The 19,854-nt window shown below is 42.8% G+C and overlaps 1 protein-coding gene across 3 annotated transcripts in view; it reads left to right on the forward strand.

Moving 5' to 3' along the window:
* Nucleotides 1-1,052: 1,052 nt before the first annotated feature.
* SPAST (spastin) overlaps nt 1,053-19,854 on the forward strand; it is a 35,104-nt gene continuing 16,302 nt past the window's right edge. The window contains exons 1-7 of one of the 3 annotated variants that reach the window (XM_072141207.1): nt 1,053-1,079; nt 3,327-3,396; nt 6,847-6,930; nt 7,315-7,398; nt 13,745-13,840; nt 18,034-18,197; nt 19,658-19,794. In XM_072141207.1, coding sequence (XP_071997308.1) covers nt 1,068-1,079; nt 3,327-3,396; nt 6,847-6,930; nt 7,315-7,398; nt 13,745-13,840; nt 18,034-18,197; nt 19,658-19,794 — 647 coding nt within the window. In that variant the 5' untranslated portion in view covers nt 1,053-1,067. Of the gene's footprint in view, nt 1,080-3,326; nt 3,397-3,769; nt 4,473-6,846; nt 6,931-7,314; nt 7,399-13,744; nt 13,841-18,033; nt 18,198-19,657; nt 19,795-19,854 lie in introns of those variants that run through there. The other 2 variants (XM_072141205.1, XM_072141206.1) reach the window with 2 other exon arrangements.

Genomic DNA, 19,854 nt, shown 5'->3' on the forward strand with positions numbered 1-19,854 from the left:
CGGTTCATATATATGGCGCACCTTTGATTTCTGAGAAAATCAAAGGATTTTTAGTGCACCTTATAGTCCGAAAAATACGGTAATCCCTGAGCTGAGTGGTTTTAATGATAAGACAGATATAAAATTATGATAATGAAGCTTTGTCGCCTCTATGGCTGCTTCAGCGCTTCTCCTGGCATCTGAGTTTTTCACTGCAGGAGAGGATGATGTAATCCCTGAGTTGAGAATAATCAATTGCTGCACCATCCCCCAGCTGCTGTGTATGAGTGATCCAGCTCCTGTTGATTAGTCATGTCTTGACTAACCTCCATTTATAATTACAAACTCTGTATCTAATGTGCTGACCCAGCTTTCCCAAGGTCCTGAATGTTATAATTGTTTTTTCAACTCAGGGATTAACCAAGCTCAGGGATTAACCAAGATATGATCCTGCATCAGTGTAGCTACAGCATTCTCAATGTACGTTTGCATGGGGATGTGATCTGGCCCTAAAAGTTATGACAGAAAAAAATGGCTCAGCAGCTTGCATCTAACTATTCACTCAAATAATAGAAGGCCTTACAGAAGATGTAAAAACAGATACTAACAGACAATATTGCAAGTCCATAGGAATCAATGGTAAAAAAATTTATCTGTTATTCACCCGTTTTAAACAAAAACTGCTAAATAGTAGAAAGAATGCACATGAAAACTGGTCCTAAGACAGAGTTCCAGGGGCGGACTGGCCATAGACTTTACCGGGAGACTTCCCGGTGGGCCGGTGCCCTGAGCAGCTGATAGGGCCGGTCCCTTCCTCCGCTTGGCCCCTCCTCCTCTCCCTCACTACATGTGTCGAGCTGTCGGGCAGATCACTTCCTATGTACAGGCTCCTGCACTGCCCTCCCTCCCTGATGCATCCATATGATAAATTAACCTTATGATATGGATGCACAGCAGGGGTGGCAGTGCAGGAGCCTGTTCTCCCCTGCAGATGTCAGCCCTAGCGCTGGGCTCCTCACAGGCCCAGCCCTGCACATTACACAGAGCCAGGAGGCCACGCCCCCACAGCACAGCCCGGGCCTGGCAGCATGGAGGAAGAGGTGAGTGCTGGAGGGGTGGAAGGGGGGATGGTGCCTGCTGTGTGTGTGTGGGAGATGGGGCTGGTGCGTGCTGTGTATGTGTATGGGAGATGGGGCTGGTGCGTGCTGTGTATGTGTATGGGAGATGGGGCTGGTGCATGCTGTGTATGTGTATGGGAGATGGGGCTGGTGCATGCTGTGTATGTGTATGGGAGATGGGGCTGGTGCATGCTGTGTATGTGTATGGGAGATGGGGCTGGTGCATGCTGTGTATGTGTATGGGAGATGGGGCTGGTGCATGCTGTGTATGTGTATGGGAGATGGGGCTGGTGCATGCTGTGTATGTGTATGGGAGATGGGGCTGGTGCATGATGTGTATGTGTATGGGAGATGGGGCTGGTGCATGCTGTGTATGTGTATGGGAGATGGGGCTGGTGCATGCTGTGTATGTGTATGGGAGATGGGGCTGGTGCATGCTGTGTATGTGTATGGGAGATGGGGCTGGTGCATGCTGTGTATGTGTATGGGAGATGGGGCTGGTGCATGCTGTGTATGTGTATGGGAGATGGGGCTGGTGCATGCTGTGTATGTGTATGGGAGATGGGGCTGGTGCATGCTGTGTATGTGTATGGGAGATGGGGCTGGTGCATGCTGTGTATGTGTATGGGAGATGGGGCTGGTGCATGCTGTGTATGTGTATGGGAGATGGGGCTGGTGCATGCTGTGTATGTGTATGGGAGATGGGGCTGGTGCATGCTGTGTATGTGTATGGGAGATGGGGCTGGTGCATGCTGTGTATGTGTATGGGAGATGGGGCTGGCGTGTGCTGTGTATGTGTATGGGAGATGGGGCTGGTGCATGCTGTGTGTGTGTATGGGATATGGTGCTGGTGCATGCTGTGTATGTGTATGGGAGATGGGGCTGGTGCATGCTGTGTATGGGAGATGGGGCTGGCACATGCTGTGTATGTGTATGGGAGATGGGGCTGGTGCATGCTGTGTATGTGTATGGGAGATGGGGCTGGTGCATGCTGTGTATGTGTATGGGAGATGGGGCTGGTGCATGCTGTGTATGTGTATGGGAGATGGGGCTGGTGCATGCTGTGTGTGTGTATGAGAGATGATGCTGGTGCTTGCTGCTGTGTGTGTGGGAGATGGCGCTGGCGCATGCTGTGTATGTGTATGGGAGATGGGGCTGGTGTGTGCTGTGTATGTGTATGGGAGATGGGGCTGGTGCGTGCTGTGTATGTGTATGGGAGATGGCGCTGGTGCATGCTGTGTATGTGTATGGGAGATGGCGCTGGTGCATGCTGTGTATGTGTATGGGAGATGGCGCTGGTGCATGCTGTGTATGTGTGTGTGTGTATGGGAGATGGGGCTGGTGCCTGCTGTGTGTGTGTGTGTGTGTGTGTGTGTGTGGGGAGATGGTGCTGGTGCCTGCTGTATGTGTGTGTGTGTGTGTGTGTGTGTGTGTGTGTGGGGAGATGGTGCTGGTGCCTGCTGTATGTGTGTGTGTGTGTGTGTGTGGGGAGATGGTGCTGGTGCCTGCTGTATGTGTGTGTGTGTGTGTGTGTGTGGGGAGATGGTGCTGGTGCCTGCTGTGTGTGTGTGTGTGTGGGGAGATGGTGCTGGTGCCTGCTGTATGTGTGTGTGTGTGTGTGTGTGTGTGTGTGTGTGTGTGTGTGTGTGGGGAGATGGTGCTGGTGCCTGCTGTGTGTGTGTGGGGGGGGGGGGGGGGGAGATGGGGCTGGTGCCTGCTGTATGTGTGTGTGTGTGTGTGTGGGGAGATGGTGCTGGTGCCTGCTGTGTGTGTGTGGGGGGAGGGGTCACATGTTGCATGTTGGCCTGGGTTTTTATTGTGTTTGAAACGCAGTAATGTAATTAGGCAAATCACCTCTCAGCTGTTGTAATGCGTTTCAAACACAATGAAAACCCAGGCCAACATGCAACGTGTGAACGCGCCCTTAGCGTTTTGATTCCGTTTTGTAACTGAATCAAAACGCATCGTGGCGGGCCACGGCCGATCGCATATGCGTTTCTATGCAAACGTATGTGATTGGCAATCAGCGCATATTGTGTAAATGCGGGACACCGGATGCTCATTGTGATGCATGCATTTACGTACAAACACATATGCGATCCACCCCAGTGCGTGTGGCATCACCCTTATTGTCACTTATGGTTAGTTGACTCCGCCTACTTGTGATGGCCACGCCTAAAGTAAATTGGCCCTGCCTATATCATGGGGCCGCTTTTAATCTTTTTCCAGGGCCACTTTAAATTCCCAGTCCGCCCCTGCAGAGTTCACACATGGCGTTTCAATTATGATCACACAATGAGTAAGTATTGCGTTTCCTGTAAGTTTACTGAGGGCACTGTGGCGTTTTTGTCACTTTTTAAACGCATATGCATTTTGGCTAAGGCTCCTCCCACTTGTGTTTTTAATGCGTGAAATACAGCACGGACGCTGGTGTAATGTGAACTGTCTATGAGCTTCACCTGAAGGGAATTCCCGTCCCCTAAGCTCTCATTGGAAGCAGCAATGATAGGTTTCGCTAGTAGCGTCCGCTGTGGCTGCTGCCTGTCTCCCATAATGAGTGTTTCTTCTGTCATTGTCATCCCATACAGTATTATCTGCCATCACATCTATAACAACGGCTACAGCGCATGACAGTCAAGCGACAGTGAAGACACGCCCATCATAGTCGGAGTTTCACCGAAAACAATCAACCGATCCTAGCTATCTACATGCAGTCTGACGCTGGGCGTGTCTTCCTATACAGGGGCGTGTCTTTATGGAATAAAGGACAGCGCACCGATCTCAGGAGAATCACCTTATCATATACAAGGAGGGCGTGTTTATATCATTGTGGGCGCGGCTCTACGCCTAGTCCGCCCAGGGTACGTCACCCAATAGGCGTGGTCAGATGTCAGTGTGCGGGTAGCGAGAGCAGTGTCAGGCGCAATGGGCGGAACTGTCGGGCGCTGGGCCCGGTGTAATGGCGGCGGCTGCGGGCTCTGTGAATGAATTCTCCGGGTGGAAGAGGACACAAGAAGAAGCCGGTGACCCCCGCGACAAGCCCAGGTCCCGGGCCCCCAGCAGCGCCCTCTCGCTCGGAGTCTCCGGTGCAGGGCGCCCCGCCTTCTGCTCATAAGCGGAACCTGTTCGCGTTCTCCTATCCGCTGCTCGCTGCCTTCTCCCTGCTCCGTTTCCTCGCCTTCCAGCTCGGCCTGCTCTTCGCCTGGTGCTGTGATCGCCTCTCCCGCAGGGTGATGGCGGATAAGAAGCTGTCTGCTGCCCGGACAGTGAGTGCGGCTCAGGACAGGCCGCAGGAGCCGGAGGTGGTGCGGAGCTATCACCAGCAGGCCTTCCACTACATCTCCATGGCCCTGCGGATAGACGAGCAGGAGAAAGGTGAGGAGACTACGTCATACCTTATTGTAGGGTGACGTCACTGGATCTATCTGTAGGGGCTATAGGGCAGGGCTGCATATGGATAGAGCCGGCTTATCAGGACCCTCCAGGCTTATGGATTGTGCTGATTCAGATGAGCTGTGGATGATCAGCACCTCTCCAGGCCATACACAGGGTGACCCTCCTCTGACGGGTCACACACAGCTCATCAGCTCCTCCATGGGACAAACCTGTCCTTCACCAGGGACCAACATGGACTGTTTTGCATTGGCTCTTATTCATTTCTGTGCTGGACAGAATAACAAAGCAATGTTACCCTCCCTGGTCCGTGTTGCAAATCTTGGACTCTTATTTGCCCCATAGGTTCATTGGATATCATTTTTAGGTAACCAATTAAAGGGCTAAACATTTTGAACCTTTTGTATGTGGTTACCACCCACCAGACCCTCCCCCAAAAGATTTTAACTCGTCTGACCATATTGTCGCCCACGCCAAGTGGCGTCGGCTTATCTTAACTGCTATCATATAACCAGCAATCCTGCTCGGCTGACTGGCAAGTCTCCATCAAGCACATCATATTCATTGCATGGTCAGCTAGTCGTGCAAATATTGTCAGGTATTAGCTGCCGAATCTAATATTTATGGTGACTTTCAGTGTCTACAACATGAAGACCTCACGTCTGATTGTCATCGGACTGAGAAATAGAATTACCGTGGTTACACTGTGCACCCTGTACAGTATATAAACAGGAACTTCTACTATGTAGCTCAGAACAGCGGTCCAACTCGGCCCAATGCTGTGTTATTGCCACAAAATAATGGTGATAATGGTGACCAAGCACAGATGGATGCAGGCAGCGTTATACCTCATTAGGGTGTCATTGAGGGCACGGTGGGACCTGAGCTCCGCACCATGTGATATGGTAAATGTAAAGCTCTCTCATGTGGAAAACATCTCCACATGAATTACTTATGAGGCCAAGATGTTCCCAGAACACATTTATTTGTTATGCTATTGTGTTAACAATAATGTTAATTAGAATAATAATAATCTTTATTTCTAAAACTCCATCAAATACTGTAGCGCTTTACAAATCAATAGAAGTAATAATTATACAGTAGTGATAAGAGGTAATTAATAAATGGTTTGGGATTAGTGATTCCCCCCCCCTGAATATGTCACTGGAAGGCAGGTTTTGCACATTGTCCCCTCTCTCATTATTTTTGGGGTCTGTGGTGATTTTGATGCTGTTTGTGCCCATTGGAGCCTGGATAAAAGGTTGGCGCTCCTCACTATAGGGTTGTAGCAGAGGCTTACTGACAATGCTCCATAAAATGACTTTGGAGGCCGGGATTGGGAGAATGTCTGCCGTTCTGCTTGGATTACCGCACCCTGCTGGAAGCCTCATTTGTGGGATCCACCCTCCTTTGCATTTCAATCTGTTTTATTGTCACTTTTGAACAGGAGACAACCTGACCTTACAAAGATCAATGTGATGACTTAACCCAAAGAAACTAGAAATCTTGATTTTAAAAATGTGATTGTGCATTTCGTAGAGGCCTACATTGTGGTCACAGCCTTTGTCTGGAGTGTTGGTAGTTTTGGGTCTTCTATTAGATCATGTATGTGATAATGTATTTGGAGTTTGGAGATTTCTTGCAAAATTCAAATAGCCGTCTGGCCACTCTCATCCTATGGACATCCACGGGAGAATTTTGCACAATCTGTAATCTGGTCAGGAATAGGACCTGCTCTATAGATAGTGGCATGGCTTCCCGGCACAGTGCATGCACTACACCTTACTGTTACTGTGCACAATAGAAGTCTAGATTCAGTTCTTATTTGTCGATGTTAAGTTCACAGGGATTCCTGGTCTCTGGAAGAGCCACTGCTGAATTTATCACATGTATAGTTTTTTTTTTGCTTGTTGTTCCAGTGGAAAAAAAGACCCCTTTTGCAGAAGTGTGTTTGGTAAAGGTTTTCCTGCATTCATTGAAGAAAACTGATCCCATTTTTGATACTAAATATATCCTTCACATGTTTGTAAGTGGATCTGATAGATGTATTCTGTGCCAAGCAATGATTCATCAGTATTTGTAGTTATCCTTGGGCTACATGCACATTACTGTGTGCAAAATCCTCTGCTCACACCATGTCCATTCAAAGTGTGCGGCAGTCTGGGCAGGAATAATACCTGCTCTATATTTTGCCGCGTAGATGGTCGGCTTGTTCAGTGCGGTGAGGCATGGTGGCCGCACTGCACCATGACCAAGCATCATAGAAGTCCCAGTCGTGTGCGTAAGGCCTTACTTGCTATAGATATGTTCTTGTACTTTTCAACAATAACAGTTTTGTTTTTTGCTTTATTTTCAGATCAAAAGGAACAAGCTATTCAATGGTACAAGAAAGGTATTGAGGAGCTAGAGAAAGGAATTGCAGTCCAAGTTAGTGGACAAGGTAAATGTACAGTACCTGTGGAGAATGAATCCACACATCGAGCTACAGGTGGTACATGTGCTTATAAGCGATTGTCTGGTGTATGGGATAGATTTTTAACAGTAAATGTCTAGCCAAAATGTATTGTGGTGTCTGCCCTGAATGCAAAAAGACGTTCCTGATAAGCCATCTTCCCCCCTCCCCTTTGTCATCCACCACATTCATATTGTATCTCTGAACTTGTATAGGTATACAATGATTTATCAAGTTGTTTACTTGTGCTATATTCTTTATCTTCATGTATCTGATTTGTGTTCTGAAAGATGATTAATTATGTTCAACTGCGGATACAGACCTTTAAATTGCTGTGCTTGCTAATCTAACAATATGTCCTTCTACTTGTAGGGGAACAATATGACAGGGCGCGACGCCTACAAGCAAAAATGACGACGAATTTGCTCATGGCAAAGGATCGCCTACAGTTATTGGGTATGTATTTGGGATATTTTCACTAGAATAATCCAGGAAGTAGAGGGTAAGAGAGAATTGGGGTTACAACACAATTCTTTCTTGCTATCTACTTCGTAGATTTGGGAGTGTAAATAGAGTTTAACTGCATTTTTTTGTCGTTTTTCTTCTTAGAAGCTCTATTATATTGTGAAAAGTTTAGCAACTTTCTAATGTAAGTCTCGTGGGTTCATGGCCCTTTGACCAAATTGTATTTAAAGTAAAATGCAGCTGAAGTTCAGTCTGGGGAGTTTGACACCTTGGCAGATGCCCATAGCTGATGGCCAGGTACTGCAGCACTGTGTTTTGGCATTAGTAGATTATTAATGCACTTGCAGCTTGTACCCTCTATTAAACAGCACAGGAATAGTTTAGTGTCTCTTAGCACTGTATACAGTGATAGTGGGGATGTCGCTGCCTGCAAAGCTGCTGTATCTTAGTGGATGTGGATGGCTCTGAGAGTAATGTAACAAAAAGGGGATGTTTTCCTATCAACAGGAGCTTATGTCAATACCTCGGCTTAAAGGGGTATTCTCATTTCGGAAAATGAATGTTATTGTTTGTATGATAGTTATGCAATACTCCAATATACTTTCTATTTTCAATTCCTCATCGTGTTTTTTTTTTTAAAAAAGATCTCTGCTTGCTGACATTCTATAGAAAGCTTCTATGTTTACTCCCAGTGGATAGATATCTGACCATGGTCACAAAGGTGCACAACTCATTAGTATCACACAGAGTAATCAGAGCTGTGTGTTCTAACGAGCCGTGCACCTTTGTGACCACGGTCAGATTTCTGTACACTGGAAGGAAACATAGAACCTTTCTATAGAAGGTCAGCAAGCGGAGATCTGGAAAACACAAGGAATTGATACAGAAAATATATTGGAAAATTGTATAACTTTTCATTATTCAATCAATATCATTTATTTTCTCAAATGGAAATACCCCTTTAAGTAAAGGAGTGTACACTAAAAGCTAACCAATTTTATAATGTTCCCCAGAAGTAGTTTACATTTAAAGGAAATCTACCCTCAAAATCAAGCATAATAAACCTGGGACACTTACTCATAGATGCAGGCACTGTGACTGTAGAAATCTTATATTTGTTATCCATTGCACTTTTTGCTCTGCACAAGTGTTGCTACTAACATCCTGCGAATCTGCAGCATGGAAGGGTTCTGGTAACACTCCCAGCAGCCCCTTGGGCTCATAAGCAGAATTTTAAAAGTTGAATTTCGAAGGAAGGAGGCCATGGATAACAAATACAAGAACATTCTCACAGTGCTTAGATCTATGAGTAAAGATTATACGGTGGCCGTGTGATAGCTTAAAAAATGGCATCTGGCCTGTGGCCGCCATAAAGGTGTATTATGCACAAGCACAATAGGGTGAGAACACCTTGTCTCACCGTTGCACATCTAATCCGTGTGGCCGTGCCGCAAAGAAATCGGTGGGTCCTATCCCTGAATAGGACCCCTTTTGGAGAGGGGAGGGGTGAGTAGCTCTAGCCCCAAATCCCCCCCCACTCTTCATTCGCATGTGCTTTGGTCTGAGCTACATGTACATGGAGCCTTAGTATCCCTGGTTTATCATGCTTGGTTTTAATGGTAGATTTCCATTAATGTGTTCTTTAGGTTGTTTGAAAAACTTTTTACCCTTGTGCAGTAAATAATGCAAAGCTTAGGGCAGACATATCTGTGAAGCAAACCAGTTTAGCTGCCTAAAACAAAATATTCTGCCCATTAAGAGGTCTCTATATAGGGAAAATTGTGTTCTGCCCCTGTGAAGTATGTGAGCTGTATTTTCCATTTGGCCGCAGCATGCAGAGATCTTGATTATGTATTGTATCAGATATTAGAATTTTCTTCACTATACAGTTATGGTGACGCCGTTACATATATCAGACAATGCTTTATTCCATACATTTTGGATCAGATTTGTTCTGCAATCTATATGGCTATTGATACATACAGTATCCTGGTAAGTAGTATAAATGCTGAGTGCTATAAACAGACTGCTGCTTGATCATATGACATTTTTATACATGAATGAAGCCTGTCCCTTTATTATTAACCCCCATCTTTCTCCAGCACAGCTTTGTTACTGCATGAATGCACCGCTAATACTGCTAACGCTTCAATTGTAAAAGGAATCTGTTTGTGTTCTTTGCCCCCAATTTGTCCCAATTTTGTTCTATGACTTTTACATTGCTGGAATATAAAATGATGATCAAAGATTTATCAGGTGATGTGAAGGGGAAACCCCATTCTTTGTAGTTTGCATTTTCCGTGACAGATTTCTTTTACTTCTGGCTGCATGTAGCATTCTAGCTATCTATTTCTACAGCGCATGCTTCTAACATTCTCTCTCCAAAGTCACTTGTAGAGAGCAGCTCTAATGCACTGTACAGTCATTATGTATAGACTACTAATCATAAAGACTCAACAACGGATGACTAAGGAATATAGGAATAAATGTTTATATGGGGACCAAGCAGCAGAAGGCCTCTTGCCCACAAGCGTGTTTGATGTATCAAACTCTCATTGTGAGCTTGCTGGACCATTTGGCCCGATACTCAGAAACCCGGAACTGAATGAGCTGAGTTCATTTCTTGTTTCAGATTAATGAGACCAACATAAAATTACAAGTTCTTAATGTCAAATGAATCGGTCTCTTCATAGCTGGGACATTGTCTGCATTCACACGTGGTGTTCTGACGCATGCGTTTTCATGTTACTATGCGTTTTCTAGCTTTGAAACAGTTTTTCATCGCTGAAGTGTAAGCAGCTGTTCCCCATTGTAAATATAGCGGATTACAACTTCCATCAATGAAGAAAAACTTTCAAAGCTGGGAAACGCATAGTAACAAAAAAAACCGCATGCATCAGAACGCCACGTGTGAATGCTCCATGTATACTGGACTGTGTTGGGGGACATGATCTTTTATAATGGGGTTCATAAGGGCTGCCCAGTACGCCCCACCTGTTATACATTTGTTGTGGTGATTAATTTACTCTTTGTACGCATGTAAGATTTCACATTACGCTCCTCAGCTGTTGTCTTGTGGATAGAGAGTTGAATGATGTTCTTGAACCTCCATTGTGCGCCAAAGACTTTGAAGTGTCACAGGGTCAAATGGCTTTCACAGTTCTTCTCGCTGTAGTTCTGCAGGAAGGCAGAATAGTGGTAGGGGACTTAATTTTAGTGGTTGGTAGAGGTGGGGGTAAATGATGATGTACTCTGTGGGACAACCCCTTTATTTGCTTTGATTTTAGTAGTGTTACCTCCAATCCTGCATAAGTGTCCATGTTGCATACAGATCAGGAAGGAGCGCCACACATTAGAGTGATTATGTTACACCTGATCCTATGGAAACCTGCTCCTTTTTAGATACAACTGCATTTCTCCAGTTTCAGGACTGGGTGCCAAAGTTCTGATAGAATCAGTGGCGCCCATAATTTCTATGTTTACGGTACATTAATACTGCAGGTTACTTGTGATAATATGGAGCACAAAAATACCTGTGTTAGAGAACTGCAGTGCAGACAGTAAAGCTCCGTTTTGCGTATGTGTTTGGTGAATAGTGATGATCCTGAAAGGCTCCTATAAATGCCCCCCCTCTTATCCCTGACTTCTGCAAAGAGAAGAGTCGGTTATGTGTCCATAAGATGTTTTGTGAGTAAATCTACACTGCTCAAAAAAAAATAAAGTAACACTCAAATAACGCATCCTAGATATTCTCATTGAATACTTTGTTCTGTACAAAGTTTAATGTGCCGACAACAAAATCACAAAAAAGATCAATAGTAATCAAATGTATTAACCAATAGAGGCCTGGATTTGCAGTCGCTCCACGTGCCTGTATGACCTCGCTACAACGCCTTGACAAGCCACACAAGTGGCTCAGGTAGTGCAGCTAATCCAGGACATCAATGCAGCCATGGCCAGAAGGTTTGGTGTGTCTGTCAGCATAGTGTCCAGAGGCAGAAGGTGCTACGAGAAGACGAGCCACAAATATGCATGTGTCTACACAAACAGTTAGAAACAGACTCCATGAGGGTGGTAGAAGGGCTTGACGCCGACAGATGGGGATTGTGCTCACAGCCTGTGCAGGACGCTTGACATTTGCCAGGAGCACCAAGATTAGCAAATTATCCATTGGCACCCTGTGCTCTTCACAGATGAAAGCAGGTTCACACTGAGCACATGTGGTGGACGTGAAAGAGTCTGGAGACTCGGTGGAGAGCAATCCTTCAGTATGACCGCTTTGGCAATGGGAGCGTAATGGTGTGGGTTGGCATTTCTTTGGAGGGCTGCACAGCCCATGTGCTTGCCAGAGGTAGCCATTAGGTACCGAGATGAAATCCATAGACACCTTGTGAGACCATGCCGTTGCGGTTTGCCTTGGGTTCCTCAAATTCATGACAGTGCTAGACCTCATGTGGCTGGAGTGTGTCAGTAGTTCCTGCAAGATGAAGACATTGACTGACCTGCTCGTTCCCCAGACCTGGACCTGACTGAGCACATCTAGGACATCATGTTTCGCTCCATCCACCATCGTCACGTTGGGTGCTTTATTTCATGTCTGGGAGGAGATCCCTCAGATGACCATACGCAACTTCATCAGGAGCATACTAAGGCATTGTAAAGAGGGCATACAGGCACATGGAGGCCACACACAGTACTGGGCCTCATTTTGTCTTGTTTTAAGGACATTATATCAAAGTTAGATCAACCTGTAGTGTGTTTTTACACTTTAATTTTGTGGGTACTCTAAATCCAGGCCTCCATTGGTTAATAAATTTGATTTCCATTGTTTTTTTTTTTTTTTTTTGTGATGTCCTCACATTGAACTTTGTACCAAACAAAGTATTCAATGAGAATATTTCATTAACTCAGATCTCGGATGTGTTATGCGATTGTTCCCTTTATTTCTTGAGCAGTATAAATTCAAATTCCTGGGCAGAGGAATGTATATGGTTAATTATTTATGGCCTTTGTCTCCGTTCTACTAACATATGTCTATGCTTTGCACGTGCTGAGTTTTTTCTGTTATTGTTTTATTGCATTATTTCGTTGTAGAAGGATTAATGTACAGTTTTATTTCCATCTTTTTGTCATGCATCCCTTGATTCCTATGTGGGTTTAGTGTTAATACATTGTCAAAGGTTGCTGCAAGGCATAATTTCACATATTTTATGGCTGCAAGTAATTTTGCTTGGTGTTATTGTTCTTAAATCAAAATCTACAGATTTCCTGTTCCATTAATTTCCTAATGTGTGTCTTCCTGTTACTTATAGATAGATATAGCAAAAAAAAAGCCATCAATGTTTGTTGTATAAGACATATATGTATGCAATTCATGTGGATGCCATAAAAGAATTAAGGGTGATAATGATTGACATTGAAGGCTTCAACAATCCTGAAGATTTGTTTATAAAGCACATAAAATCTTTGAAGAGCCTTAGGCCAGATTGAAAAACAAATGCCATTATGGCAAGTTTAGCTTTTTTTTCTATCACAAAAATGTAACTTTTATTTCAATCTGTTAAAAATGTGTATTGAAAAGAATGTTGTGCTCAATATTAAGTTGTGGGTTAAAATTATCAGCTAGGGATCAATAATGTGTGACTTTTGGGTATTGTTAGATACATTAGTAGGATTGTATCGAAATACCCACTATTTGATGACTGCACTTCACACATAAAAGGGTTAAACTTTCCATAATGGCAATCCAATTACATTTTTGGGCAAATTTCTCTTGCGGTGTTATAAGGCCAGATTCACACATAATATGGATGCATTAGTTTGTATTATACAAGTCCTGGCCTGCCTGGCTCTCATGACCTGAAATGACCAGGTCGTAGGGATCTGTAATCAGTCAATCGCTCCTATGGTCAAGCTGGGACTTGCACAAAGACCTTCCTTGGTGACATCTATTGGCATATGATCAGAGTGCAGGTTTTTCAGAGAAGGTTTCCTAGGGATTAACTTTATGTGCTTTAGGCTGGTGGCACACGTTGCATTTTTAACCAGTTTTTGGTCCGTTTTTAAGCAGACTGCTTAAAAACAGCCTGAAAACTTGCTCAAAATGCCACGTGTGCTGCCGGCCTTAGGGATTTGGCTCCTTCACACTCAGAAAGTAATATGCATTACACTTCTAGTGTAATAATCACAATGGCGCCAAGGCACAGATGACCACTAATTTGCCAGTAACCTATGTGCATTTTTACAGTGGCAGTAGTTTTGTTTTTGTTCATCTTTTTTATTTTTTTTTTATTTGTTCCTTTTATTTTGTTCCTACCCTTTCCCTCTGTTTGCATAGCCACGCTGCAAGCAGATATGCAAGGTCAGAACAAGCAAATGGAAGTGTGTAGTGACAGTACTAACCTACCTTGCCGCAATGGACATCTGAAGCCAGGTGGGTTTAGCTCTACTGATGCCATGTCACGTTTGCAAATTTCTTCAGATTATCTCTTCTTTCTGTTTATTACTCACTGTTTCGAGATGACGGGTTGCATAGAAATGTACTGGCTCTTACTATTAAAGGAAATCTACCTTTTTGCTTTTATGCATTGTGAACCAAACACACCTTAACCGGTTCGCGACCGCCCGCCGTGTATTCACGGCGGCGGTCGCGTCGCGCTGCATGGAGAGGGCTCACGGGCTGAGCCCTCTCCATAGCCGGTAAGTCTTTGCTGCATATTGCAGCAAAGGCTTACTGGTAACATCCGCGATCGGTGCTAGCACCGATCGCGGGTGTTTTTACAGCGTGGGCTGCCGGCAAAGCTGCCGGCAGCCTCAAACAGATAGCGGCGCATGGGCGCCGCCATCTTACCTGGGATCGCCGCTCCCCGTGACGTCATCGGGGGGCGGCGATCCGTCTCCATGGTAGCCTCGGGTCTTCCGAAGACCCGAGGCTATTTCGTTTTAACCCCTTCATTACAATGTGCTGATAGCACATTGTAATGAATGAGGAAGAAAATCCCCATATACTGCCATACTGTAGTATGGCAGTATATGATAGGATCGATCAGACAACCTAGGGTTAAAGTACCCTAGGGAGTCTGAAAAATAGTATAAATAAAAATAAAAAAAGTTTAAAAAAAAAAAATTATAATAAAAAAAACCTAAAATTTCAAATCACCCCCCTTTCCCTAGAACTGACATAAATATAAATAAACAGTAAAAATCATAAACACATCAGGTATCGACATCAGACACTTTTTTGCCATTTTGAAAAATCTAAAAAAATCTATAAAAAGTGATCAAAAGGTCGTACAGTCCTAAAAATGATATCATTGAAAATATTATCAAATTTCGCAAAAAATGACACCACGCACAGCTCCGTACACCAAAGTATAAATAAGTTATTAGCGCCAGAAGTTGGCAAAATCAAAAAAAAATTTTGTGTACAGGAGGTTTTAATTTTTGTAAATGTATGAAAACATTATAAAACCTATACAAATTTGGTATCCCCTTAATCGTACCGACCCAAAGAATAAAGTAGACATGTCATTTGGGGCGCTCAGTGAAAGACGTAATATCCAAGCCCACAAGAAAATGGCGCAAATGTGTTTTTTCACCATTTTCATTGCATTTGGAATTTTTTTCCCGCTTCCGAGTACATGGCATGGAATATTTAATACCATCATTATGAAGTGCAATTTGTTACGCAGAAAACAAGCCGTCACACAGCTCTTTACGTGTAAAAATAAAAAAAGTTATAGATTTTTGAAGGTGGGGAGTGAAAAATGGACATGAAAAAACAGGAAAGGGCCCGGTCCTTAACCGGTTAAGAATGCTGTAGCTACACTGTTGCAGAAACATATCCCGTTTAAACCCTGAACCGCACAATTCTAAAATTGAGGACTTTGGGAAAGATGGGTTGCATGCTTGCGGCCGTTCATAAACACTTTACACTGAGCTTCCTGAACTGTCTAGACAGGACTTATCAACCTGAGCTGGATAACTCAGCCGGGTCCCTCGTCACTCCGTCAGACTAATGGAGCAGACGGCCGCGCTTCACACATTGTAATGAATGAGAAGGAAAATCCCCATATATTGCCTTACTGTAATGTGGCAGTATATGGTAGGTTGTCTGATCGATCCTATCACCCTAGGTCTGAAAAATAGTAAAGTGAAAAAAAAATTGTATAAAAACCCCCTTAAAAATTCAAATCGCCCGCCTTTCCCTAGAAGTGAAATAAATAAACAGTAAAAAACATAAACGCATTAGGTATCGCCACGTCCGAAAATGCCCGATCTTGCAAAATATTATACGTTTTTCCCTGCAATTAACCCTGTAACGGAAAATGGCGCCTAAAGTAGAAAATGGCACTTTTTTACAAATTTGAAACGTATATAAAATTAAATGAAGGGTGATTAAAAGGTCGTACAGTACTAAAAATGGTAGCATTGAAAACGTCATCAAAAGTCCCAAAAAATGACACCAACAACCACTCCGTACACCAAAGTATGAAAAAGTTATTAGTGCCAGAAGATGGCAAAATTTTTTACAAATTTGACAGGCATATCATTTGGGGTTTACAGTAAAATCCTACCCCACATTAAAACAGCGTGAATGCGTTTTTTCACCAATTTCACTGCATTTGGAATTTTTTTTTCCTGTTTCCCAGTACAAGACAAAAAATATCAAATACGGTCACTATGAAGTGCAATTTGTTACACAGGAAACAAGCCCTCACACAACTCTCTACATTTAAAAATAAAAGTTGTAGATTTTTGAAGGTGGGTAGTGAAAATGTGAAAACTCAAAAACGAAAAAGGGCTGCTTCAGAAAGGGGTTAATCGCTATGGAGATCGGTGAGCGCATCGCTCAGCAATTTCCCTCAGCTCCATAGATATTAATGGATGGACCCCTCTTTTTTGCGATCTGTAGGGGTCTCGGCACTGAGACCCCCACTGATCAGCAATATAGGCCCAATACCGTGGATAGGACCTAACCTTTGTTTGTTGGAAAACCCCTTTAACTGTTATGTTAATCAATTTACACCTAATTGTAAGTACAGACAAACAATTGTCTGTCTTAGAGAATCTCTTTAAAATTGTACCTGTTTTACATTGTATAATCTCTGTACACTGTGTAGTACCTGGCTGCTGTCATAAAATTGTATGGTGCCGTCTGCCTCCAGCGCTGTACACTCTTAATGTCGGATGATTAGTGTCGCACCAGCAACATCTCCAAGTAAACAAATCTGTCCGGAGGTTGGGAATAAAGGGTTTCCCTTTGAGACTGTTCTTGGAAAGGATTAATAGATAAATGTAGCAGCGCTCTGGTTACATGGGGACACTAGTTTAAATGAGTGTTTCTCAAAGTCGTTCTTTTATTAGAAAATCACTTGGATAATGATGTAAGACCCTTTTCAGACCACATTTATGGAGGCTGTATGCTGCCACAGCCGTGTCTTGTGCACAGTACGCTGAAAGAAGCCTAATTCTATCATTCACAGCTATATGCTGGGGTTAGCTACCAGGAAACCTAACACAAGGTAGTTTAGAACCATCATGTCTCTCTATAAGCAGCCCCCAACACTGGCTAGACTGCAAACCAGATCAATGCAAGTGTCTGTATATGGGGATTTTTACTTTTCAATCATTTGCGGGATATTCCACACATGTTTATCATCCACTACGCAGCAGGATAGCATATTTTGGATCACATCCGACAATCTGTAAAGAAACGGAACATCATCCCGCATTGTGGTAACATTTTTGATTCTTTATTCTATTCACATTAAGAACTTGATGACCAAAAGTGCAGGAAAGTTTTTTTTTTTTTTAAATTCCTTTGGTCTTCGGGTGATGTCACACATTGCGTTTTTGGTCCGTTTTTAGTTTTTTGAAAACGCGTGCGTCTTTGTCTAGTTTTCTGAATTTGCGCAATTAAAAACTGACAGAAACGCATGCGATTTTTACCATCTGAAAATGCACTAACTAAAAACGGCCTAAAAATGCCATGTGTGACATCACCCTTAGGTTTATATAATAGAGATTATCTTGTCTCTACATAAACTCCAGTCTTCTTCTTAGCAAGTGGACTTGATATTCTCCCTGGTTTATTCTAATGATTTAAACAATCTCTTACTTTTCAGATTTGTGTAGGGGCAGTCCTTCTGGACATTTTTTTTTTCTTTTTATGTATATATTTTATTATATCTGTATGCAACATGATTATAAATAAGTCTTCCTTATATTTTTATGTTTTTATTGAACATTTTAGTGCTTACAGAACCTAAATTTAAAAAAAAAAGTTTGGTAAGGAAATCTTGCACTGTACATCCATACGAGACTTGAATGCACAAGGTTAGCTGCTAGAGGACTCTTCTAGGGGTCGACTTTGCAAATTTCATATTTTGTACACTACTCTCAACATTTGCATTGCAAACTGCTGTAATTTTTGGCTGCAACAACTGCCCCATTTCTGGCAGTTTTTGGAGATGTGACTTTTAGACAAAGTTGGTTTTAAAATGGAAACTTTCGGAATATATTAAATCTTGCCTACTGGTAAAACATGCTATAATTATTTTAATTGCAAAGAGAAAAAAAACAGTACAATATTAGTTTGTAAAATTTTGATAATTCTTCTTTCAGAAAAAGGTGCAGTTCCAAAAAAGAAGGACCTGGTTACCAGCAACTCTCTTCCACGGGCAAAGGTCACACCCAAAGCAATGTCCCCTGGTATTTCCAGTGCGCCTAGGATACCCAATTGTACCACTCCATCTTCTAATAGGCAAACTGGTTCAAATCCTCCAAGGGTATGCAAAAGGCTCCCCTGTATGTCTCTTGTTGTACGGTTTGTCACTGTTTTTGTCTATTTAACCCTCTCACAACTACTATATGGGGATACAATGCCTTACAAAAGTATTTGGCCCTCTTGTACTTTTTTTACCTTTTGCCACATTTTCAGGGTTCAAACATAAAGATATAACATTGTAATTTTTTGGGGGGAGAATCAAGTCGCAGGGTGCAATGTTCATCTGTAAGGTGTCTGTAATTAAGTTTTATAAATTCTTGTTACCATGATGGCGCAAAATTAAAAAAATTCAATTGTCACAGGGACAAAAAATGTCTTTGTCTGGAGCTACAATTATTAGCCTCTTCTGATTAGCATACAAATTTAACTTAGGTTGTTAAGGTTGTACTTATCTGGGATGTAACCCCGGCACTGCCAGTACACATCTTAGTTCTGAGCTGTAACTTTAAAAGTGGATATCTCCAGTTGTGTTTCACCTAGAAACTTTGATGGGATATTCAATGGGTGAATTGTGTTTGTATTTGCCACAGTTCAGGCAATATGAACGCTTGAAGTTAGCCCCCTCCAGCCTGCCAGCTGAAGACCGTCTGTTTCTGAAGCTGGAAAATGGTGACATATTCACACACTATTAATGTTTAACAAAAGGTGTTAAAAACATGTAGAGTATTACAACTTATTTTAAAAAAAAATTAGTGGGGAAAAATTACCAAAAAAACCTCTTACAATTTTGTCTAATTCAACAAAAGCTATTGATGAAACTATTATATCTTGTTACCGTAAAGCGGAACCAAAGATATTGTCATTTTACAATGAACAGAACTGCAAAAATTGACCTGGACATTCGGGCACTAATGACCCCGGTCACAAGTAGGTTAATAATTCTATGGACTGCCAAGTACATTTTAACAGAATTGTGCAAAAAATAGAAATCTATTCAGTTGCCTCTGTGTGGATGTCCAGATTTGGCCTATTATACGATGTCTTTTCGGCTCACTGTTTTGGTGGTCCCCATGGCTGTTTGCGACACTGACTTATCAAGGCTTTAGTTGTGGTGCTGTATAATAAGATTTCAGCTCAAATCCTATTCACTCATGGTCTAAACATGAATGTGCTACAGACAAACCATTAAACTGTGGTCTTCCCCCGAGGGTCCACATATCATTAGGTTTATGAATGAAAGAAACCTAAGAAAATGTCCAGGTTCCATGCAGATGATGCCAATACACAGTCTTTGCTTTGTATCCATCTTTTGCACCAGCTTTTACAAATTTCCTTGTGCTTGTAGTTTTAATCAAGGTAAAAAGCTGTGAAAACTTTATTCTTCATTATGCTAAGGAACTGGTGTGTTATTTTGCTCAAAGCTTATAAGCTGTGCTGTAGAAATAGGCAGGACTACTCCATTTAACGCTAAAGTCCAAGGATTTGTATTTCTTTTCTTATAAATTCTCGTTCTTTTCTTAGGGTGCTGGAGTAAAAAACCCTAGGACAAACAATAAACCAACCACACCAACCACTGGTCTCAGGAAAAAAGATATGAAAAATTTAAAAAATGTTGACAGCAACCTAGCAAACCTTATTTTGAATGAAGTTGTAGACAGGTAAGTACACAAAGAATGCAGCAGGAAGCCGTTTAGTAGGTTATTGGGGGTGTATGAGGC

The sequence above is a fragment of the Engystomops pustulosus genome, chromosome 3 (assembly GCF_040894005.1).
Source record: "Engystomops pustulosus chromosome 3, aEngPut4.maternal, whole genome shotgun sequence".
Classification (NCBI taxonomy): Eukaryota; Metazoa; Chordata; class Amphibia; order Anura; family Leptodactylidae; genus Engystomops; species Engystomops pustulosus.